The 24,183-nt window shown below is 39.4% G+C and overlaps 2 protein-coding genes across 3 annotated transcripts in view; both read left to right on the top strand.

Annotated features, from left to right (window-relative positions):
* The window catches only part of Dscc1 (DNA replication and sister chromatid cohesion 1), a 22,155-nt gene extending 11,966 nt beyond the window's left edge, over positions 1 to 10,189 (top strand). The window contains exons 4-9 of the mRNA XM_008837980.3: positions 398 to 488; positions 1,951 to 2,089; positions 2,339 to 2,391; positions 2,580 to 2,734; positions 5,622 to 5,770; positions 10,005 to 10,189. Of these exons, the coding sequence (XP_008836202.1) occupies positions 398 to 488; positions 1,951 to 2,089; positions 2,339 to 2,391; positions 2,580 to 2,734; positions 5,622 to 5,770; positions 10,005 to 10,113 (696 nt within the window). The 3' untranslated portion in view covers positions 10,114 to 10,189. The remainder of the gene's footprint in view (positions 1 to 397; positions 489 to 1,950; positions 2,090 to 2,338; positions 2,392 to 2,579; positions 2,735 to 5,621; positions 5,771 to 10,004) is intronic.
* A 1,856-nt stretch (positions 10,190 to 12,045) lies between these two features.
* Positions 12,046 to 24,183, top strand: part of Taf2 (TATA-box binding protein associated factor 2) — a 94,871-nt gene continuing 82,733 nt past the window's right edge. The window contains exons 1-5 of one of the 2 annotated variants that reach the window (XM_008837979.3): positions 12,046 to 12,175; positions 12,511 to 12,565; positions 17,741 to 17,901; positions 21,812 to 21,930; positions 23,425 to 23,566. In XM_008837979.3, the coding sequence (XP_008836201.1) occupies positions 12,093 to 12,175; positions 12,511 to 12,565; positions 17,741 to 17,901; positions 21,812 to 21,930; positions 23,425 to 23,566 (560 nt within the window). In that variant the 5' untranslated portion in view covers positions 12,046 to 12,092. Of the gene's footprint in view, positions 12,176 to 12,239; positions 12,264 to 12,510; positions 12,566 to 17,740; positions 17,902 to 21,811; positions 21,931 to 23,424; positions 23,567 to 24,183 lie in introns of those variants that run through there. The other variant, XM_029565865.1, reaches the window with a different exon arrangement.

Genomic DNA, 24,183 nt, shown 5'->3' with positions numbered 1-24,183 from the left:
ACAACAATAACAAAAAAAAAACAACAAATCGGAGACTCACTGTGTAGCCCAGACTGGCCTCAAATGCTTTCTGCTTCAGCTTCCCAAGTACTAGGGTTACAGATGTGTGTCACCACACCCAACTATATTTCTTTGTTTGTTGCTTGTGTTTTTAGTGTCATATTTAAGAAGCTATTGCCAAATGGAATGACATCAAGATTTACTCCCATATTCTTTCGAGACATAATTTGATTTTGTACCACAATCATTATACATTGACAAAAGAAGCTGTGCCAGTGCATAAATATTGCCTTCATTTGTTCTGTGTATTTTTTATTCAAAACGCAAGAAGAAAGCTAAAACCCTAGTATTCTTAAAAGAAGTAACATATATATCTATTTTTTTGTTATTGTTTCAGTATACAACTGAAGATTTGCTTGAACAAATTCAGGCAAGCCAGGAAGAAATAATGACCCAATTAGAAGTTCTAAATGCCTGTGTGATTGGAGGTAGTATTGCTTAATTATTACCATTCGTAGTGGTGGAATTGTGTATTATAGGAGAGAAGCTTTGGGGTATCAACTATGATGCATGCTTGTTTGAGCTTCACTTAGGTTCAAAGATAGTGATTTTAAGGTCTGAAGATGTAGCTAAGTAGAAGAGGGCTTGTTGAGCATGTGTAAGGCCCTGTGTTTGAACTCCTGCAACACACACACACACACACACACACACACACACACACACAGATGATGTTTGCCTTTTGGGGGTATGGAATAGAGACTGTGAGATCATCTTTACATGTAGAGGTCAGACCAGTGACTTGAGCCACTCACCAAAGGCCTTTCTCTTTAAAAAGTCTTTAGATATCAAGTAGTCTAATCCTTTCATTTAAGAGCAGTTTTTATTTTGAGATAGGGTATCACTATGTAGCTCTGTCTGGCCTGGAACTTGAAGTACATAAACTAGGCTAGCCTCAAACTCACACAGATCAACCTGCCTCTCAGGTGCTGATGTGTGCCTCTAGGGTGCCTCTCAGGTGTCATGGTGTATGACACCATGACTGGCTAAAAGCAGTTTTTTAGCAGGTAAGGAAGTTAAGGTCTAGCAAGGCATGTTAGGTAGTTTTCTGTTGCTGTGATGAAACATAAGGACCAAGGAAGCTTATAGAAGGAAGAGTTTATTTGGCTTATGGTTCCAGAGGGATAGGAGTCCATCATGGTCAGGCAGAGGAAGCTGGAGCAGAAGCTGAGAGCTCACATCTTCAAGCAGGCACAGGAAGCAGTGAGAGCAACTCAAATGGGACGGGACTTGGCGATGAACTCCCAAAACCTGACCCCAATGACATGCTTCCTCCAGCATGGTCACACCTCCTAACAGTTCCATGAGCCTCCCCAAACAGTGCCACCAACTGAGGGCCAAGTATTGAAGTACTTTGGGCCTATGGAGGACATGAGAATTCACACCACCACACAAAGGGAGGTAACTCATCCAGGGCCTAACCACCAGAATTAACCCAATCAAAAAAAAAATCTCTCTGGGCTGGAGAGATAGCTCAGCCTGGGTTAAGAGCACCTGCTGCTCTTTCAGAGGACCCAGGTTTGGTTCCCACATGGTGGCTAGCAACCATCCTTAACTCCAGTTCCAGGGGATCTGATGCCTTCTTCCGACCTCTGCTGGCATTGACCACATGGTTACACGTGTGCAAAACATTCATAGACATAACAAAAATAAATAAATCCTTTTTTGAAAAAAAAGATCTCCCAGAGGCATACCCCCATGCCAACCTGGCCTAGACAGTCTGTCATTGAGCCTCTTGCGAGGTGACTCTAGACTGTGTTGGCAATTGAAATTAACATCACTGTGCATTTTTTTTTCTTTTTGACATGGGAGGTTACTGCTTTATCAATCTATTATTATCTAATTGGTTCGCTTAAAATGCTCTTTGATAAATTTGACATTTGGAATTCGTAGGTTATTGGAGGATTCTTGACTTTGATTATGAGATGAAACTTCTGAATCATGTAACCCAGCTTGTAGATTCTGAATCTTGGTCTTTTAATAAAGTTCCACTGAATATATGCCTGCAGGAACTTGGACCTTTGGAGCCAGAGTAAGTGTTTTAATTACTTGTCTCTCCAGATTTAAGGGAATAAAAATTTGTTTTCAGACTAGAATTAAACCCAGAGTATAGCAGTTTCCCAGAATATTGATACTAGTTCCTAATTTAAGTAAAGTATTATTTATCATCCAGGTAATTTAGTATTTCAAATTTTTAATTTATATCTGGGTTTGTAGCCACTTGGTTTTAAATGTATATAAAGTATTGACAAAGTTTTCATGAGTGTTTTAACTTTTTCAGGGAAATGATAGAACACTGTCTTAAATGTTATGGAAAGAAATATGTAGATGAAGGTAAGTTTTGGAAAGTATTCTAATGGGTATTTTAACTATTATGTGCTGTTTTATATACCTTTATTTAAAGTGTCATATTAAAATTAAGAACCGTGGGACTGTGAGAGGTAAGATTCCTTGAAGAAATTCCTTTGAGATAAACAGAGATTTAGCATGTATTATGAGCCCGTGTCACACTGTTTCCTCAGGGGAAATTTATTTTGAATTGAATGAGGACAAAATATGCAGAGCAACAGCACAGATGCTCCTTCAGAATGCAGTGAAGTTTAATCTTGCCGAGTTTCAGGAAGTGTGGCAGCAGAGTGTTCCTGAGGGAATGACAACTCGGCTTGATCAGCTCAAGGTAAGACCAGTGGGGCCTGCAGCTGGGATTCACCAGGTGATGACTGACCAGGTGAGATGATCCCTGTGCTAGAGCTGAATTTGGAGCCAATTTGTTTTTCTGGACAGCCATTAGGAATACAGTGTTCATTTGCTCTCTCACAAAGTGCTTTAACTACCAGCAGCTATGGAAATAGACTTTACATATTATAGCATCACTTGCTTTTTTGAAGCAAAGTTGGCGTTTATTCTTTTTATACTATGTTTTTTAAAGACAGGGCTTCGTGTATTCCAGGCTAGCCTTGAATCTCATATTGAATCCTCTGTGTAGACAGGATAGTCTTGAACTTCTGATCTTCCTGCCTCTATCTCCTAAGTGCTAGGATCTTGAGTATGGGATATCACTCCTGGTTTTAGGCAGTGCTGGGAATGGAACCCTGGGCTTTGTGCATGATAAATAAACACTCTACCAAAAGTTGGAGTTTATTAAGAAAAAATATTAATTTAGGTTTATGCATAGGTGGTAAGGGCAGGAGGGAGAGGGAAAAAGACAGGGGCTTAAGGAAAGGGCAGTCATTGTAGCTCAGCTGGTAGACAGCTTGCCTGGCACGCAGAGCTCTGGGGTTAATCCCCAGCACCTCATAAAACCAAGCATAGTGGTGTATACCTGTAACCTCAGCATTCTGGATAGAAACAAGAAGATCATAAGTTCAAAATCATCCTTGGCTACAGAATGAGTTAGAGGCCATCCTGGCCTACATGAAGACCCCGTCTCAGAAAAGGAAAAACAGACAAACCCTCAAAGAATACTATTCAAAGAAGTAATAATGGGGAATGAATAAAGAAAGCTTGAGGCTTTAGCTTGTGTACAATTCCTGGCCACTTAGGTAAGGGGTTTGAATAACAGAATGGAAGACGCTGCCTGGGTTTCCTGTTTTCCCAAGATAATGGGAATAGAACAGGTGTTCATCTATAGCTTTGGATGTGGAAGCCTGGGGCTCAGAAGAGGGAATGTGAGTGGAGGATGCAAATGCTCCAGTCATGAACAAGGGCACAGGAGGCCATGGGGTAGGATGAGGTTATCCATGATAGGGATGGAGAAACAGGTAGGAGGATCAGAACGGGGGTCTGAAAAAGGCAGAGAATGGGACTAGAATGATGACCCAGTGGTTAAGAGCACTGACTGCTCTTGCACAAGACCCATATTCAATTCCCAGCACCCACATGGCAGCTAACAAGCATCTGTAACTCCAGTTCCAGGGGAATCTGACCTCCAAGAGTATTGCATGACCTGAGTGTACTTCCATACATGCAGGCAATACACTCGTACACAAAAATTAAATATATGTGTGTGTGTGTGTATATATATATGTATATTTTTTTTTTTTAAAACTCAGACTCTCATGGAACAGAGGACCAAGAACACAAAAGGTCACAAATGGCCAAAGCATAGAGAATAAGAGTTTGCAGAGTGCAGGACCTTGGACAGGACTCTCATATTAAATTCTACCCAAGTGGGCTGAGGACCATTGGGAAAGACGGGGCAGAAAGATTGTAAGAGCCAGGGAGAGGGTGCACAACCATGTGGAAAAAGAGTCCTATAAGCTCCTGGGACCTTGCTCATATAGCCCTACAGCAATGATGTTGGCATGCACAAGACCCATGTGAACTCAAGCAGACAAAGCCCCAGTGTAGAGCTGTGGAAATGGAAAACAAGCCCCAATCTTAGTCAAAGAATTATTGGTAGCTGCTTACTGCCGAGTGAGAAAGAGCTGATTTTCTTAAAGGGAGGAACTCTAGACAGACTGCCTAGACCCCAGTGGATGAACTTGCACTGAAGGACATCTGGGGACACTAACTTGACATATAGGCCTTAACACAAATGACAGAATGTATGAATTTCACTGGGGTAGGGGACTGTGGGAGGAGTGCCAGTGTGGAAGGGGGTATAAAGATGATTATGATATTCTGTATAAAATACAAAATAATTCAATAAAAATTTACATAAAAAGAAAGTTACTAGAATATTTTTGGTAACAGTTCACCATGTGCATTGTCTAATTCAATTGCAAATGCATTCAAGAAACAATGGCTCTGAGCAGTTAGGGAAAATTTTTTAAAAGGCAGAAAATAAGACAGTGATAGTAAAGATGGAGATAGAGATAAAGAGGAAAGAGTAATGGACATCAACAAGAAAGTGGGGCTGATGAGGTGAAGCCAAGAATGGGGCCTCCGAATCTGGCCATGATTGGCCTGAGGTGAGTGTTAAGACTAAAGCTATTTAGGTAAACTGGTGGCAGTGGCAGCCAGATTGCAGAGGGCAATCTTTATGAAAAAAGTACTCTTTATGGAAAAGGTTATCTGTCAGTCTCTGGGTAGATTTTCTGTAAAGTGTCACAGAGCTGATGTTTTATCTATCTATCTATCTATCTATCTATCTATCTATCTATCTATCTATCTAATCTATATATGTAGTCTTTTTTTGAGACAGAGTCTCCTTGTAGCCCCAGCTGGCCTAGAACTCTCTATGTAGACCAGACTGGCCTTGAACTCACAGAGATCTGCCTGTCTCTGCCTCCCAAGTGCTCTGATCAAAGGTGTATGCCACCACGCCCAGAAGCTGATGTTTTATTTATTTTTACTTTTATATTTTGTTTTTTGAGACAGAGTGTCTTTGTAGCTCTAGCTGGCCTGCAATTAGCTATGTAGACCAGGCTGGCCTCGGTCTCACAAAGGTCTACCTGCCTCTGCCCACCAAGTGCTGGGACTAAAGGCGTGGACCACCACACCTGGCATACCTGATGTTTTAAATTCTTTGTACTAAGCTAAATCTAATAACAAAAGAAATAAGTCATTTTAAATATTAGATCATGACTTTAAATGCCTATTTTTCTTCTCATCTCTTTCAGGGTTTAGCGCTGGTGGATAGAAACTCAAGACCAGAAATCATATTTTTGCTGAAAGTAGATGACTTACCTGAGGGAAATCAAGAGCGTTTCAATAGTCTGTTCTCCCTAAGGGAGAGGTGGACAGAAGAAGATATTGCTCCATATATCCAGTAAGCAATGCATTAAAAATGAACTGTAGGGGTTGGGGATTTAGCTCATTGGTAGAGTGCTTGCCTAGCAAGTGCAAGTCCCTGGGTTCGGTCCTCAGCTCCAAAAAAAAAAAAAAAAAAAAAAAGACAAAATGAGCCGTGAGGGTAGTTATTTAAAAAGTGGCATAGGGTTTTAGATTTATGACCAGAACATAATATTATTGCATAGTCCCTGAGTATACTGCTTCCCTGAACTTTCACTCTGGTCTACTTTATCACAATCTGGGATAAGTTGCCTAGAGGTGGAGTATGTGTTATCTTTTTCCCTTAACACTCTTTTTAGAACCAAATCACTGAATTCCCTCCTACAAAAACCATAGGTCTTTGAAGGACAGAATATATACCCTATCATGACTCAAAGGGAAAACCTCCCTCTGATTGCCAACTCCTGTCCTGTTGGCAACTCCTGTTGCCTTTAGGCTGTTAAGGTTTTGTTTTCTTTGGGGTTAGTCTTTTTTTTTTTTTTTAACTTGTTTATTTATCCATGTATGTGTTTATTTAATCTTTATGTGTATGTGTGTACGTGTGCATGCACATTCATGTGTGGGAATGCAGGTATGCACATGCCACAGTACGTTTGGAGGTCGGAGGACAACCTTGAGTAGTGGTCCTCACCTTCTACCTTGTTTGAGACACGTTCTTTTTTGTGTTGCCTCTGCCAGGCTAGCTGGACCAAGAGCTTTTGGGGGTTCCCCTATCTCCACCTCCATCTTCTTATGGGAATGTGGGGGTTACAGACCCCTGCCACAGCATCTAGCTTTATATGGGTTCTGGGGATTCAAGGTCAGGTCTGTATGCTTGTGAGCTATCTCCCAGTGTTGATTTGTTTTGGTGTTTTGTTTTGTTTTGTTTTGTTTTGCTTGAGGCAGGGTTTTGTGTGTAGTCCAGGCTGGCCTCAAGCTTTCTATGTAGCTGAGGATGGCCTTGAACACCTGATTCTCCTGTTTTTACCTCTAAATGCAGCCATTATAGGCATGAGCAGCTTGTTTTCTGCTGCCTTAATTTAGTATAATTTTACTATTTTATTTTAGTCTTTGAGATAAGGTCTCATCTAATAGCCCAGGTTGGCCCTGAACTCATTATGTAGCCTAGACTGGTCTCAAATTCATGTTCCTTCTGCCTCAGTCTCCCAATGCTGGGATTATAGGTAGGAACCAGTATACCTGACTCTGGATTATTGTTTAACACCATGGAAGAGGCCAAATTCCAGAACAAGTTAGCCTAGCCTAAAAGTCTCGTCTGCCAAAACTTGAAACCGTTAGTACCACAGCTATATCATTGTGTGTTATACCTTGAAGGCCATCTTCCCTCTACCCAGTTTTGTTTCTGTGACCCATCACTCTAGCTTCTATCATGTACGTGTTCCTCCTTGGCCCTCTTTCCTCCTTAATTAAATACAACTTTCTGCTTATTCTGTAATACATATCAGCTGCTGAAATTTCTGGAGAAAAATTTGCAAAAGGATCACCAGACTTGCTTAAGAATATAGATTGGAGGCAGGTGGTCTCTGTGAGATCAAGGCTAGCCTGGTCTACATAGTGAGTTCCAGGCCAGCTGTCAAAAAAAAGAACATAGATGCTGGGCATGGTGGCACACACCTCCAATTCCACCACTGAGGAGGCAGAGGTAGGTGGATCTTGTGAGTTCAAGGCCAGCCTGGTCTACATAGTGAGTGCCAGGCCGGCTGGGGCTACAAGGAGACCCTATCTCAGAAAGACCAAAAAAAAAAAAAGAGTTTAGCACAGGTCCTGGCCAATCACCATTTTCTCTTGAAGCTCTCCTTCCCTTGTACTTACGTTACATCTTTAGATGCCCCATGTCCTATTTACTCCCAGCTTATGATCTCATTTCTTGAGAAGAATTCTAATAAGAACCACTTCCTTTCCTATCGCCAAACCTTCTCCCCGTCATGCCAGCACTCCTTCCTTTGTAGTTCCCCCAATACAGTGCATAAGCCCCTTGCCCTTTTTTCTTAAGATTTCTTTGTATTTGTGTGTATTTATGTGTATACATGTCTATGTATGTACATGTGTGTGCTAGTACAGGTGCATGTGGGCACAGAGGCCAGAAGAGGGTGTTAAGTATCTTCCTTCATCACTCTCCACCTGTTTCTCTGAGGCAGTGGGGTCTCCTCCTGAACCTGGGGCTTGCATCAGTTAGGCTGGAAGCTAGCAAGCCCCAGCTGCCCCACTTTGGAGTTGGGGTTTGTGAGGAACACACAACTTGTTATGGTGGGCACTGGGATCCAAGCTCTAGTTCTCATTGTGGAGCAAGGGCTAAACACGGAACCATTTCTGTGGCCCCATTTTCCCTCCCTCTGCACTACATCCAACTCCTCCGGCCTTCTTTAAGACTTGATTTCCTGAGTTGTCCTGTTCCCCCTCACTGCTGTTATTAATGTCTACTTCACCTACTGGATCGTCCCCACAAGCACATGCCATTCTGGAGTGTCACTCATACTGCAAAACAGCATCAATATGTAGTCCCCCTGTTCTTTGCTTGCCTTCATAAGGAAACACCTTGTACATGTTTCTGTGTACACAAAAAGCACAGGGTACCAAAGAGCCGCTGGGCCTTCTTTGCCGCCCATTCTTTTTGTTTAACCCAGAGATTTCTCCTTATTCCAATGACCTCCATCTTTGCATACTCAACAGTCAGCTATCTGCTGTTGTCTACTTGACCTTTGGTGTCATTCCCAGAGCTGGAGAGATGGCTCAGCGGTTAAGACCACTGACTGCTCTTGGAGAGGAGTTCAATTCCCGGCACCCACATGGCAGCTACAAATCGTACTTAACTCCAGTTCCAGGAGAATCCGAAGCCCTCTTCTGACCTCCACAGCATTGTATGACATGGGTTCACTCCCATACATGCAGGCAATACACTCATACACACAAAATAAAAATAATACATAAAATATTTTTTAAAAAATGAATTCATTCCCTTTAAACATTTGTTTTTCCCCTTCTACTGGGGATTGAACATACATAACAGGAGTTATATCTTTAGCCCTATTTATTTACTATTTATTTATTTATTTATTTATTTATTTATTTATTTATTTATTTATTTATTTTGAGGCTTGTATACCATGGCACAAATGTGGAGGTCAGAGGACAACTTTCAAGTGTTAGTTCTCTTCTTTCAACATGTGGGTCTCAGAGATTGAACTCAGGTGGTCAGATGGTGGCAAGTCCCTTAACCTGCTGAGACATCTCATTGGCCCTTCAGCTTTTTTTTTAACCTTTTATTTTGAGACATGTTCTCATTTAGTTGCTTGGGTAGCCTTGAACTCCCTTTATAGTACAGGGAGGACTTGAATTTTGTGATTCTCATTCCTCAAACCTCCAGGAAGCTGAGAGTACAGGATTAAAGCCCAGGCTGGCTCTTTGGCACTCTCATCCAAGCCTGCATTTAAATGTTGTGATTTTCAAATTTTCTCTTCATAGCTGACCTTTTCCGTGACCTACAGATTGTTAAACGCTGGAGAGTTACAATATAATGTAATGAACCCTCCCTGTACCCATGGCCCAACTTCTATAATTAAGTTATTGCCTTCATTATTTAAAATTTAAATTGGGTTATGCTTTTTCTATTGTTTCTATCCTCTTAGTCACTTCCCACTGTATTTACAATTGAATCACAAGCCCTTTCCATGTGCCCTTTGGCCCTTTGTGATCTACCCCTTGCTTTTTTCATCTCCTTCCCCTCAACTTATGTTTCAGTCAGTCTTCTTTTTGAAGTACAAAAGAAGGTAAAGTGCATGAAGGGTAGGCAGTCAAGGCAAGTAAGTCTAGGATATAGGTTCTATAGACTCTAGACCCCACCATATCACATTGCTACATTGCCTTTATTTCTAACTTAAAGGTTATATGATACTATGGAAATAACATGCATCTTGAAGGTATGGGCATCTAGTGGCAAAAGTTGACTCGTTTACTACTTGAGTCTGTTTCATCATATGTAATATAGGCTTAAATAATTTATTAGTCTTATTCTTGTGAGTGTTAAATGAGATGATACACGTAATAATCCTCATTCAGTTAGAATTTAGAACCAGGCCCCATTGTTATTCTCACAAGCATATATCTTTATGTCCATTAGAAAGATGGATTTAGGGGGAGAGATAAAGTAACTAGTACTGTATATTATATCGTGTTTCCTAAAATATTCATAATATTTATTTTTAATCCCACAGAGATTTATGTGGAGAGAAGCAAACCATAGGTGCATTACTTACTAAATATTCTCGTTCTTCAATGCAAAATGGTGTTAAAGTTTATAATTCGAGAAGACTCATTTCTTAAAGGAACAACAGACTTTGGGATTAAGTTGCTTTATGAAGTTGCTGGATATAATAAAAAAGGGTTCTCTTTATTTCTATTCTTGACTTAAAAAATAAACTCTGTGTGTGTGTGTGTGCACGCACGTGTACATAGTGTAAATGCCACAGCATACGTATAGAGGACATTTTGTGGAGTAATTTTTCTCCTTCTACCTTTACCTGGGTTCCAGGGATTGAACTCAGGTTGCCAGGTTTGCACAGCAAGAGCCTTTGCCTGCTGAGCCGTCTTGCTGGAACCTATTTTGACTCTTAAACCAACTCCTTGGATGCCTTTTTCTCTTCTTCAGCATTTTGAAACTAACATCCTTTTTTATGATTTTTTTTTTTTTTAAAGTCTTTTAGAGACAGGTCTCCCTGTAGCCCCAGCTATCCTGGAACTCACTATGTAGACCAGCTGACTTTGAACTCACAAAGATAAGCCTGCCTTTGTCTCCTGAGTGCTGGGATTAAAGGCGTTGCACTACCATGCCCAGCCTTTCATTTCTTAAATGTAATAAAATATTTACATATTCTTAAGGTTACATTTATATACATACACTGTATACAGGAAAAAAATACTTTCTATATTTAGTACCTTTTGAGGTCTATGATCTATTTATAGAGCATTTTGCTTTTCATATATGTTTTCTAAGAACTAAATAGTCTCCTAGAAGAAATTTATTCTGTTAAAGGCCATTTCTAAACTAAGTACAAACCGTTATATTAGTTGTTTAGGTTGATAAAACCTTATAATTAATTGCCTGTTTCCTTGGCTATACATTTTAAACTAAATGTGTTTAAGCCCTAATCCAATTTGAAGAATACGAATAGTTTCTAATCCTGACACAGGTAAAACTCACTAGAAAACTACTGATTCCTAGTTGGTTTTGGATTGTTTCATAAAGTTTTTTTATGGCTTTATTTTCCTAATTTGTTTTGGTGTAGACCAAAGTTCAGATTAATTTCAAATCAGTTAATGAACTGTTATCAGGGCAACCGGAAAAAGTAAACATAGTTGAATCTGAAAGTCAAAAACGTTAATGGATATAGTCCAAGATTACAAGAATTAGCTATTAAGTTTGCCATTTTTACTCTTATGCACAAAAATGCAATTATGACGATTTCATGTTCTCTAATAAACTTTCCTGCATTTATACAGATGTAATTTGATACAGAAGAAGATAGATGGATTAGATGGTAGATTAGATACATAGATGATAGATTAGATAGATGATCGATAGATGATTGATGATAGATGGATGGATAGATGGATGGATGGATAGATAGACAGAGATAGATAGATAAAAGATAAATACCGATAGATAGATAGATAGATAGATAGATAGATAGATAGATAGATAGATAGATAGATAGATAAAAGATAAATACCGAGGCTTAGTGCCCTCCTGGGAACGCTGGGGCTTTGAGAGATCCTCCTGGCTGATCACAAATTTTGCAGTTTAGATCACAGGATCCACGTGGATGAGTTTATGGCGTCCACACCAATATGTGCATGGTTCTCCTCACATTTCCTGTCTCCCTCCCTCTCGCCCATCCATCCTCTGCACGGTAAACACTTTCTTTGCCCTCTAAATTTTAATAAGAATCTAGGTGTAGAGAAAAAAGAAGGAAGAAAAAGGAACACTGCAACTTTAGCGCGCAAGCCCCGCCCACGGCCTCCCTTAACCAACTTCCGGGTTCTGGAAGGGGCGGGGCGTTGCGGCCCCTCGTGCCTTCTCACTTCCGCTGACGCCGGGGTCAGAGGTGACGGGCAAGATGGCGGCCGGCGTAGGTTTTGGGCGCTTGCAGAGCTGCGCTTCATCGTGACAGGAGTCGGGTGGAGGCGGCCGTGAGGAGTCGGGGATCCCGCGAAGCCGAAGCGGCTGGCCAGGGAGCGCAGGGCCGTCGGAACGCGCCGCAGCTCCGGGGCAGCCGGGAAGGCGAGCCCCGCAGGAACGCTTCATGCCGCCCACCGGCCTGGAGCCATCCAAGATGAACCGGAAGAAAGGGGACAAGGGCTTCGAAAGCCCGAGGCCGTATAAATTATAAGTATTTGTTTCCGTTAATTCACTTCATGACTTGGCAGACCTGGGAAACCTAGTAGGAAATTAGGATCAGACCGTGATGGAAATGGTGTGTGTACTGTGAAAAGTTTTATGTATGACAGTTGTTGAGAATGTTTAGTTCCCCCCGCAGGGTAATGAGCCTTAAAGTATTGTTATATTGTCACGTTAAATCGTTTAACAGTTTTTGTTAGACTTAATATTACTCATTTTATAATATTTTAAAGTGAAAGATTGCTATGTGGTTTTGGGCTGCTTAGAAGAGTTGAATAGAGTTATGCCTTCATTTATTTTTATTTTTATTTTTTTTCATATACAACCCATCAGGTCGTTTGCATCAACAACATAAACTTCCAGAGAAAATCTGTTGTGGTAAGATCACTTTCAGTAATAATAAAGTTTAAGTCTGCCTTTAACAGTTCTTAGAGACTTTGTAATCTTCTGGATAGTGGGGTTTCAGGACTAAGTAGAAATTAGGATTCAAGTCTGTTTAATTTTGAGATTCTTTTGTTAGTATGTCTCAATTCTCTTTTTTTGTTTTATCTGGTTCTTTTTTTAATATCTATTTAAAGTTAAAATTTTAATATGGTTAATATGTTGTGGAATGGGAAGCCATTATAATCAAGCACCTTGGAATTCTGCATTAACTAAGAATAAGCCTGTAGTGAGATTTGTCCTTGAAAAATTTAAGTTGTTCACACATGGACTTGACTTCTAAGACGCCTGTTTTGCTTTCTGATTCTTAACTGGTAGGGTTTAGATAGTATTACTTTGTGGTGGCATTTTGGATAGGTTATTTGAGCTTGTCATTTAGATGTATGATTAACTGACAAAATTTATTTTAGGGAAAAATCATTGAAAACAAGTACTTTAATAAGAACCTACGTTAAGTCTTTGAGTTGCTTTTCCTTGACTGATGATACCAACTGCCTCATTAGACTTGTACCTGTGTTTACTGAGGATTAGCTATAAAGATAGAAAGATGTAACTTTTTCATAGCGTAGTATTTGAGATTTTTAAGATCCTCAAAGATCAGTTGAATTCAGTCTGCTCATTTATGGAATTTCTCTTGCAGTATTTTTCACAGATTGCTATTTATCTTGAGTCTTAGAAATAGACCTAGGTATATTATGTATGAATTATGTAGAGAAGAAAAGAGAATCAGGGAATGTATTTAAGAGGTTACTACAGCAGTCTAGGGAGAAATGCAGTAACCCTCAGTGAAGGTAGCTTTATGAAAATGGAGTCAACATGATTGATTGAATTACCTGAATCCTTAATGTTTATGACATTCTTTAAGGTGTTTATATATTAACTCATAGAGCCTTCACTGTAACTTATGAGGTAGGTGAGATTTCAATCCTAATTTGTAAATGAAGTAGCTGACACAGTAGAGGTTAAGTAACTTTCCTAAGAAGAATTAGGCAAATAGAAGCTTGAAGCTCCTCCTACATGTAGTCTGGGAGAAGAACCTCTGGTGGGCATTTTTCAAATCTTTTGTGGCACTCACTACTTACTGTAACCCCCAAGAGATCCCTAGCTGCTTGGATTTACTACCTTGGAATAGGGAAACAAGCAGTCCAGAGGTATCATTTAGCTCTTCATCAAATTAGCCCTCACCTCACTGGACAGGGACCCATTATTAAAATAGACACTGTGTATATATACATACATAGACACATGCACATTCACAGTATATATACTAAGACTGAGAAAGTAAACATTAGTCCTACTCTGATATATTTGGTCTGTGATCCCACTTAATTACTTGACCTCCAGAGATTTGCAGCCTGACTGTAATAGTTTGGAACTTCAGGTATTATGTCAATTCAGAACCAAGGTAGGACGACTCCAAGGCTTGGGTGTTTTCTTCAGAACAGATGATGATGACCTGGCAGATGACTGCAGGTCTCTTATACTAATCTCAGGAAATAAATTTAAGAGACTGGTAGAGATTTGGTCTCCCACTCCTCAGAGGCTTTGTTCTGGGACTGTGAACTGGATTAGGCCTATGAATTGGGTAAGATAATTCCTACTTACTGCACTTTGAGTCAAGTTTCAGCACAGTAATCCTAGACTTTTCCTGTTCGTTGAGCAACACCATCATAAAATGCCTGCTTATGTCTTTCTTCAGCACACAGTGATCAGTGAGCTATTACTAGTTCTGTGATCAAAACACTGCTTATGTGGATACCTGCCTATAATCCTTACACTCGAGAGGTTGAGGTGGGAAGATCACTTGCACCTACAAGATTTAGACCAGTCTGAGGAAAATAGAGACCTCGTCTCAAAAAAAAATAGTGGTACATACCTGTAATCCCAGTGCTCTGGAGGCTGAGGCAGAAGGATTGAGAGTTTGATGTGAGTCTGGGCTACATAGGGAGACACTGACTCTAGAAGACAAGGAAAACAAAGCACAACTAAAAATTAAACCACTCAGGTTTACACAGTCTGCTTCTAAGCTTATGTTGATGGTTGTGTCTGCTCATCTGAATTTTGAACATGTTTCTGGGCACAGGGAAAAATTCTAGAGTGGAAAGATTATAATCAAAGGAGAGGGTATAAACTAAGACACGATTTCTGATCAAAGATTTCTGATAGTGTAGAGATGTCCTACAGAGGATCAGTGGAAGGATTGTTCTTGGGAGGAAGAGGAACATGTAACAATAGGGCAAGAAAATTAGTAGCTGGAAATGAGTTATTGTTAAGGTTGTAGGGTGAACAGTGAAGAAAAGCCCCAGATATAGCAGGATGAAGTGTGGTGAGAAACTGAAACAGGGTAGTTCCATGTGACTGAAGAGAAGGCTGCCAGGATAAGCATGGTGGACTTTGAAATGTTTGGTGTTGCTATCAGAGCAGTGGTGAGGTGTCTGAGATTAGGATTTTGATTGTTTGAGGATCGGAGGAACTGTAGGGATTTGAGAAAGAACTAGAAGGCAGTGTTATCAGGAGGGTCTCTTGTCTCTGCCTCCTGAAGGGTTACAGGCATGTATTCCATGCACAGTAGGATTGTACAGTTACTAAGTGGTGTATCTGAGGTTTGAATATAGGGTGCTTACTGCCTGAATATATGCACTGAACTGAGATTTTTCCTCCTGGCTTTTGTAGTGTCCACCAAATAAGATCTGAGCAATGGCCTAGAAGTAGCAGCAAGAACACCTGTTTTCCTCTGCCCTAGTTTGTAGTAAATGAGAACGTAAGGAGACATTTCATTTAAATATAGTAAGTAAAGAGGGTTTTCAGAAAAGATTAAAAGACCCAGAATAGTTAGCTGGGAAGTGATGGAGAAAAGCCAAATAAAGGCTTAAGAATGTAAGAGGTTAGATAGCCTATGGGCTTGCAGCTGTTTGTGGCTAAAGACCTGGGTGAGAGGCTTGTGGAACTTAATGGGTCTGAATGTTGCATGCAGGTTAGGGCCATGTTTATCTGGGATCTGTCTTCTGAAATAAACTGCCTTCTTCCCTGTTGTATGTTAGCCTTAGTTTAGAAAACCAGATGCTGTTTTTAATACCCCCATCAAGTCTTTCCATAACCTTTTATAATCCACCTGTTTTCTTTTTTAATTTATATTTTATTTATTATTTTTATTTTTTGTGTATGAGTATATTGCTTGCATGTGTGTAAGTACACCTGTGTTATGCAATGCCCATGGAGGTCAGAGGAGAGCGTCGAATACCCCTGGAACTGTTGTTACAGATGGTTGTTAGTTGCCATGTGGGTGCTGGGAATCGAACCCAGGTCCTCTGCAAGAGCAGTGGGTGCTCTTAACCACTGAGTCATCTTTCCAGCCCCACCTTTTTTCTTTTCTTTCTGGTTTTCAAGATGGGCTTAGTATGTAGCTCAGGCCGACACCAAACCCACCGTCCTTTTGCCTCAGCCCCTAAGGCCAGGAGTTTGATAACTGTCAGATTCACTTTTGACATTGCCTTGGTTCAACTTGATGTTTTCAGCTAATCTAAGTTCATTTATTTAGAGTGGCCATTGGGTGCTTGCTAGGGTAATTTAAGAGAATTTGGGGCCTCGTGCTACACTTGCTCACATTTTGAACCCCTCCCCCTTCCCTTTTCCCCCAGCACAGGATCTTGCTGTATAGCCCTGGCTGGCCTGGAACTTGTTAGATGGGCCAGACTAGCTTCAAACTTCTGGCCATCCTGCCTCTGCTTCCTAAGTGCCAAATGCTGGGACTGTAAGCATGTGCCACCACAGACAGTTTTGTTTATACCTTTACGTATAAAATTTTCCTCCACAGTATTCTGGCCTTTTCTCTTTCTGTGCTGCTATGCTGTGGACCCATGCTGATGATCTGATTTAAGGATGTATTCTTATTTGGGGACTGGGGAGAATAGTAACTATAGAATTGAGGTTTTTGAGTACTTGGGTTAAAGGTTATACAAAAAAAAAATAATTCTTCAACATTATTTAAAGTTCTTGTACCCAGAGCATTATAGAATAGTGAGAGTCAGCTGGGATCATTTAAGTATTTCTGGATCTCATTTCTCCACTGAATGATAGTATTTTCTTAACTATTAACTTACATGTAAAAAGTTAGCACTCTTTTTGGAATACTTTCTAGTACTACTTACCTCTTAGAGGCTCTCTGTAAAAAGTTTCCAGGAGTACTTCTTTATCAGAGCTGGTATTAGGTTATTAGAGAGCTCATAAGAAAGTGTCTGCTATGCTATTATGGTGCCTGGCATTTAGTGGTACATCTAGTCCTCTATGCTGACTGAATTGCATTGTGATATTCCTGTTGCAACCTCTGAAATTTTCATTCTCACTATATAGCACCTGAAAATCTAGTATTTCATGCCCTCCCATATTTCATGTTCAAGCATAACAGTTTCACCCAAGAATACTCCCATCTGTCTTTACCATTTGATTTGATTGACACAAGATGCTGATAAGAGTCAGTGTATTTAGCTGTCATTTTTATATTCTTTAGATGGATTCCATAGCTCTCGAGTAACATAATAAAAATGCACACTCACCCACACATGTGCACACATGGGCACAAGCAGCTTTGGGCCTGCTTGGCAGGAGACCGTCCAGCATTCTGAAGTATCTGTGCCTGCTTAAGTTTCGTCTGGCACACTGGCTGCTTCACATGTTGTTTCTCTCTTGTGAGCAGAGACGCCAACTTGTTTGCTTTGCCAGTTTGATTTTTTGGCACTGGCTTTTTATGCTCTCATGTTCCTTTATATCAGTCTGGCTGTGATTCTGCCACTTTCTTTTTCCTCTTGCTTATTTGGGTCACAGTCTGCCTAGAAATTCTTGTCTTTGAGAGTAGTGAGTCTTCACTTTTCTTCCAGTAGTTGGCTTAATTTTTACTGATAGCGCAGCTGAAACACCAGCATGGAAAAGTGTAGATAATTCATACTCATTCAGTCACTACTAGCACAATTAAAGCTTGAAATTAAGATGCTTGCTGAATACTCACATGTATGTAGCTACTTGGGATTTTAGTTCTAGAGCATAGAATATTTGTAAGTACTGATTAAGAAAATGTGTGTAAAACATAAATGTAATGTAGTTATTCTGTTTTTACAGGGATTTGTGGAGCTGACTATATTTCCTACAGTTACAAACCTGAATAGAATCAAGTTGAACAGTAAACAGTGTAGAATATACCGAGTAAGGATCAATGACTTAGAGGCTGCTTTTATTTATAATGATCCAACCTTAGAAGTTTGTCACAATGAATCCAAACAGTAAGTTATACACTTCAAGAAGTCAGCATTTCTAACAGTCATCTTTTGTTGTTTTTAATGATTGTGTTGAATTTTCTCAAATTTTTTCTTACTATACTGGATCCATATATTTTGTAATTTCTGTACTTTACTGCTTTCTCCACATTTTGCTTAAGTGATTTTGCCACCTCTGTCTAGAATAGTAAGTTATTAAACTTTCCTTCTTAATACTACAGTTTTAAAGATGTATCTGGGAATTTTAAATGAATTTATTATTAGTACATTGTCTTAGCCATGTGTCTGTTTTAATTTTTTTAAGTATTAAGTAATATTAAAAATTACTTCAATGGATTAGATGGTCACCATAAACTTTAGACCAGAGACAATTTAAAGTATTCAATAAAATGTTTTCACTATTTTGAAATATCTTATGAAGTATATCCAATGCTATTGCCTAAATTTGAAGGATTAAAAGCCAATTCTTGATATTTTGTAATATCATGCCAAACTTAATTATGAACTCTTTTGTTAGTCAAGATGGTATTTTAATTTACCTAGCATGTATACTCTTAAGGCAGCAGTTCTCTAAAGTGTGTTCCCAGACAAACCATATCAGCATCACTTAGGAACTTACTAGAACTGTAAATTCCTGAGTATTAGCCCAGACCTACTGAATGAAAGGTAGGATAGGGTCCCACAAGTTGTGCTTTGACAAACTATCCAGGTGTTTCTGGTAGAGACTGAAGCTTGAGAACCACTGCAGTAAGGGGCTGGGAGGCTTGAAAAGGGAGGCTTAGCTTTAGATAAAGCCCAATAACCACTGGTTTACAATCTTCCAAGTTCAGAAAGGAGACAGGAAAATGGTGTTGGAAAAATCCAGGGACCCTGTGTATTATTTCTATACACCCATTTCATGAAGGTGAGTTGTAAATGATATTACTTTTACACCCATGCTGTAGAACTGACATAAAAAGACTTACTGCAAAACCATCTGCATGTCTTATCCTGAAGAAGAAAAATAAAATCTGCCTATGGAGTAATGAGTATAGTGCTGCTAATAAATGAAAGATGTACCAGGATAAGATGGATTTTACTGTAGACTTATACATACAACTTTCAATTTTATTTTATTATTATTATTATTATTGATCTATTTAGAACAGGGTCTCCCTGTAGCCCCCATTGTCCTGAAACTCACTATGTAGACCAGCCTGGCCTTGAACTCATAGAGATCCACCTGCCTCTGCCTCTGCCTCCAGAGTGCTGGGATTAAAGGCATGCACCTCCACACCTGGCTCAATTTTATTTTTTGAAGATAAGAATTTACTCTGTAGACCATGCTAGCCTGGATTTATGGCAGTTCTGACTCTGCCTCCCAAATGGTGGAACTACAGGTATACACCATCATACCTACGTTAATTTTTAAAATTATTATTTTATCATTTTATTTTATGTGTATGAGTGTATTATCTACATGTGTGTAAGTGCACCTGTGTCCTGCAATGCCCAAGGAGGTCAGAAGAGGCATTGAATCCCCTGGGACTGAAATTACAGATGGTTGTTTAGCTGCCAAATGGGTGCTGGGAATTGAATCTGGATCCTCTACAAGAGCAGACAGTGCTCTTATCCACTGAGCCATCTCTCCAACCTATAGGTTAATTTTTTACGCATGTTAACATGCATCTGTAGTCCCAGCTGCTCAACTGAGACAGGAGGACTACTTGAACCCAGGAATATGGGGTTAGCCTTAGCAATGTAGAGAGACCCACATCTCAAAATAAGCAAAATAATCACATAGTAGAAATTAACTCCTGTATTAGTTCTTGGTAGATAATACCGTGAACAGTCTTATGTTTTAGCTTAGCTACAACTTAGCCTCAGCTGCTAGTGGTTTTAGTAGAATTGCTTGAAATTAAGTGGTTACAGAGCTTGAAGGACATTCCATTTTATTTGATGTAACTTCAACTGGAAGTTTCCCTATAGTTCACCTTCTGCTTGAATGCTGTCAGCTTTAGAAAGCTTAGTATATTTTAAAACACCATTTTCATTTTTTTGTTGATATATTTTTATTCTTTGAACGTTTCATACATACATCCATACAGTATATTTTGATTATAGTCAGCCTTCATCTCCCCACACCTCCAATTTCATGTCCTCTTTTTTAATACACCTGGTCCAGTGTCTGTTGCCCATATGCTTATGGGTATGGGACCCCTTAAACTAACTCCCACTTACCCAAACCATCAACTTCATTAGTCCCTCAGAAGTAGGGGCTGGTGAACCATTCCTCCTCCATGACAACAGGATACAGCAGTCCACAGACACTGGACTCCTTCCCTAGCTCTGGCTCCTGTGGTTCCCATGCTCTTTTGTAGTGGTCCCTGAGCCTTGTAGGGAGGAGGAAGATTTAGAGTTCCTATTTGTGTGGCCGAACCCTCAGTAAATTATCCTCTCTACTTTGACCACTTGTTAAAACACAGAAAGCTGTCTGTGGAACCTTATGCTTTATGATTGTTAAAGCAGTTACATTGCATCTGTAAAAGAATTTTACATTGTATCATTGCAACTGATAAAGAATAGATGGGGGAGGGAGAGAAATGGGATCTGTCAAGTTAAGGTTGTGTAACTTAAAAGTTTCTTTAATGACTTTTTATATTGAGTTTTTTACATTTATCTGTTTGTGTGTGTCCTTGCACACGTGTGTGTCGCAGTGAATACCTGGGGGTCAGGTGACAGCTTGTAGGAGTTGATTCTCCTACCATTTGGTCTCCAGAGACTGAACTCAGGTCTTCAGGCTTGGCAGCAGATGCTTTTACTCACTGAGCCATGTTGAGCCCTTTAGTGACGTTTTTCATTACATTTTTCCTCAAGCCATTCTATGGCATTTACGAAACGTATCTTTAACTGGTATAAAAGTTTACTAAGCTAGGGTTATATCCAAGATTTGTTCTGTCACCTTGTTTCCCTGCTTCCTCCATGCCTGTCCTGTCCCTCACTGCAGTGAAGAAATGTGATACATATACATCAGCAAGTAAGTTGTTGTTAAGGTTTGAAATTAGAAACTCAGTAGAGAACAGTGTTTTCTTTGTTTTGCAAAAATTTCTGTGCATTGTTTTCATAAGATGGGACATGAAGTCAAATTACTATTGAACAAATACTTTGACTGTCTCCTGACACAGTGAATGTAAGATAACCAGGCAACAATTCTTGTCTTTATTAAACTTAAATGGTCATGCGCTAGAGAATGGTAGTAAAAAGTCCTACAATTTGAGGAAATCTTGTTTGAAGGATGTGAACACAGTGAATCCATTGTATTCATGCTACAGTGGTTTTTAGCATGGTTAGACTAAAAACATTCTTAACATATTGTGAAGAAGATAGAATACACAGAAATAATTGAGATCTAAAGATATTTAAGAAAGATCTTGGGGCTGGAGAAATACCTCAGCAGTTAAGTGCAATGGCTGCTCTTGCAGAAGACCTGGTTTTGGTTCCCAGCAGTCATTAACTCCAAGTCATTAACTCCAATTGCAGGGGATCCGACACCCTCTTCTGACCTCCATAGGCCTGGTATGACACAGATAACCTTACATACCGGCCCAACACACATAAAAGAAAAATGAGTAAATCAAAAAATTAGGGGAGGAGCTGGAGAGATGACTCAGCAGTTAAGAGCACTGGCTGCTTTTCCAGAGGTCCCTAGTTCAGTCCCCAGCACCTATATGGCAGCTAACAACTGTCCTAACTCCAGTTCCAAGGGATTCGACACTCTCTTCTGATCTGTCCAGGCATTGCATAACACAGGTGAACCCACAAAAATGTAAGCAGAACACTCATACACATTAAAAAAAATAAAAAATTTTTAAAGAATAAAGATCTTGGTGAAATATGTAGTTTATTGTTATTACAAGTTGACTCTTTATCTCCCCAGGAGAAATCTCAATTATTTTTCTAATGCTTATGCAGCTGCAGTTAGTGCTGTGGATCCTGATGCAGGAAATGGAGAACTTTGCATCAAGGTTCCATCAGAGCTGTGGAAGCATGTTGACGGTAAAGCATCAAGAATTTATCACTCTACAATGAAATTATATTAGACTTAGAGGCCAGAAAATTAATGATGCCTAAATTGTAAATTAACCAATTTAAATGTGCAGAAGGGATTGGAAAATCTTTTCTACTTTAGGATCATGCTAATAGGAAAAAAAGTAACTGGCTTCACTGGGTGTTTGTTGGTTTGTTTGATGCAGGGTCTCACTATGCAGTCCTAGCTGGCCTGGAACTGACTGTATAGAGTGGGCTGACCTAGATCTTACAGAGATTCCTCTACCTCTGCCTTCTGAGTGCAGGGAAGGCATGCTTTGTTCTCTCTCATTAGGCAGTATAACCAGCTCCTTTCACTCTGGTTTGTTTTGTTTTTTAAATGAAAGATATTTTTAAAATCATACAGTTAGAACATGTGTCAAGGTTAAGAACCTATGAGGTATCAAATGAGTTTAGTACGTTTACAGCATTAAAGGTCCAAAGAATCAAATGGTTCAAGTCCTCTGTTTTACAGAAGAGTAATCTGAGGTCCTGTGAGACTGAGTTCATTGAGCTAATGAGTGGTACTGTACAAGCTAGAACACAGGGTTATTACTACACCTGTGCTGAGTTTATCTTTTCTAAATCTTCATTTATTTTATTTTTAAAACATTTTTTTCTTTTTTTTTTTTTTTAATAAAGATTGAACCATTATATTTAGTGTGGGAAAACTTCTTTATTTAGTTTTATAAAAGTCAAGGAAGATAAGAAGATAAAACACTTTGTTTTGGCTTTGTTTCCTACGTGTTGGGAAGCAGAGGAGAAAGGCGGGTGTTAATTTAGGACACAGTCGTAGACGTTCACGTTCCTCATTGCACATTCATGTGGTTGTATTAGTGGGAAATTAAAATGGATACTTTTGATCTAATGGTAGCAAGACTTGTTACACAGAAGTGAAATATAACTTTAAATATAATAGGCAATGCAAATTCTTGAGTACTGTCCCCCTACCTCCCTTCCTTTACTCTCCAGAGTCAAGTAGAGTCAGCAGTTTGGGAGAAGATATAAAAGGAGAATAAAACTTCAAAAGTAGGTTGGGAATTACATTTGAAAGGCCTTAAGTGTCCATGTAGGTGTTTTGAAACTCTTTTCTGAAAGCATTACGTGCTGCCAGAAATGTTGAGAATATGATCTGACGAGGTCTGTGTTTTGTGAAGAGCAGCAGGTAGCCATTAGAGTAACGGGAGGTGGGAGTGGTGTTGGTGGGCTGTGTGGTGTGTGAGTAGCCGCACTGTAGATGCCTGAACTATGGTGACTCTTTGGTGGTGTTTTGTGGTAGTGGTGTTTGAGCCCAGGCCTCCAGCATTCTAGGTAAGTGCTCTACCACTGTGGCTACATCCCAAGCAGTTCTGAATTTTTAATACAAAGCTCGGGCTTGGGTTTTCACTTTTGCATCTTTGTCTGTTATATAGAGGAGTGTAACCTATTTGTGTATCAGTGAATGTGTATGTTCATTTGTTGCAGAGTTAAAGGTCCTGAAGATACATATTAATTTTTCTTTGGATCAGCCAAAAGGAGGTCTTCATTTTGTGGTACCCAATGTAGAGGGGAGTATGGCAGAGAGAGGTGCACATGTCTTTTCTTGTGGGTATCAGAATTCCACAAGGTAGGATTTCAATGCATGTATTTCAGTTTATTTTACTTTTCAATTGTGTTTTTAATGTATGAATATGCAGTGCATTTATTTCACTTAAAGTGGCAAATATGAGCTTGCTTTTTATAAACTTACACTTGTAAATCATATTCTGTTCTTTATTTTTACTTTTAGGGAATAGATTTGAAGTAATCATCAACCTGAGTCTTTAATTTTATAGTGAAGTATAATACATATACAGAAAACTGCACAATTTTAAATGTTACAAGATGAATAACTCTTCCACAAGTGAACAGACCTATTGCAGTCACACTCAAGATCACCACAAGTAACATTTCCACTGTCACAGAGACAGCTCTACTTGCTTCCATTGAGCATTCCCACCAAGTATTGTTCTGTCCAGTTGCCATTTTCTAAATACCATCCATTAATTATGCTTAGTTGCACTTTTTATATCTAGCCTCTTAAAAGTGTTTGACAGTGAGATTTACCTACATTGTTGTATGGAATTACATTTTATTCATTCTCATAGCTCTATAGTTATTAAAATATTTTATGATATGGGTATTTAAGATTAACTCTTTTAAGCCAAAGACTATGTTTTAGAATTGCAGTTTTGCACCTTGACT

Source organism: Nannospalax galili, unplaced genomic scaffold (assembly GCF_000622305.1).
Source record: "Nannospalax galili isolate Female #2095 unplaced genomic scaffold, S.galili_v1.0 scaffold17, whole genome shotgun sequence".
Lineage (NCBI taxonomy): Eukaryota > Metazoa > Chordata > Mammalia > Rodentia > Spalacidae > Nannospalax > Nannospalax galili.
Note: the sequence above shows the minus strand (reverse complement) of the source record. Positions and strands in the feature narration are given on the sequence as shown.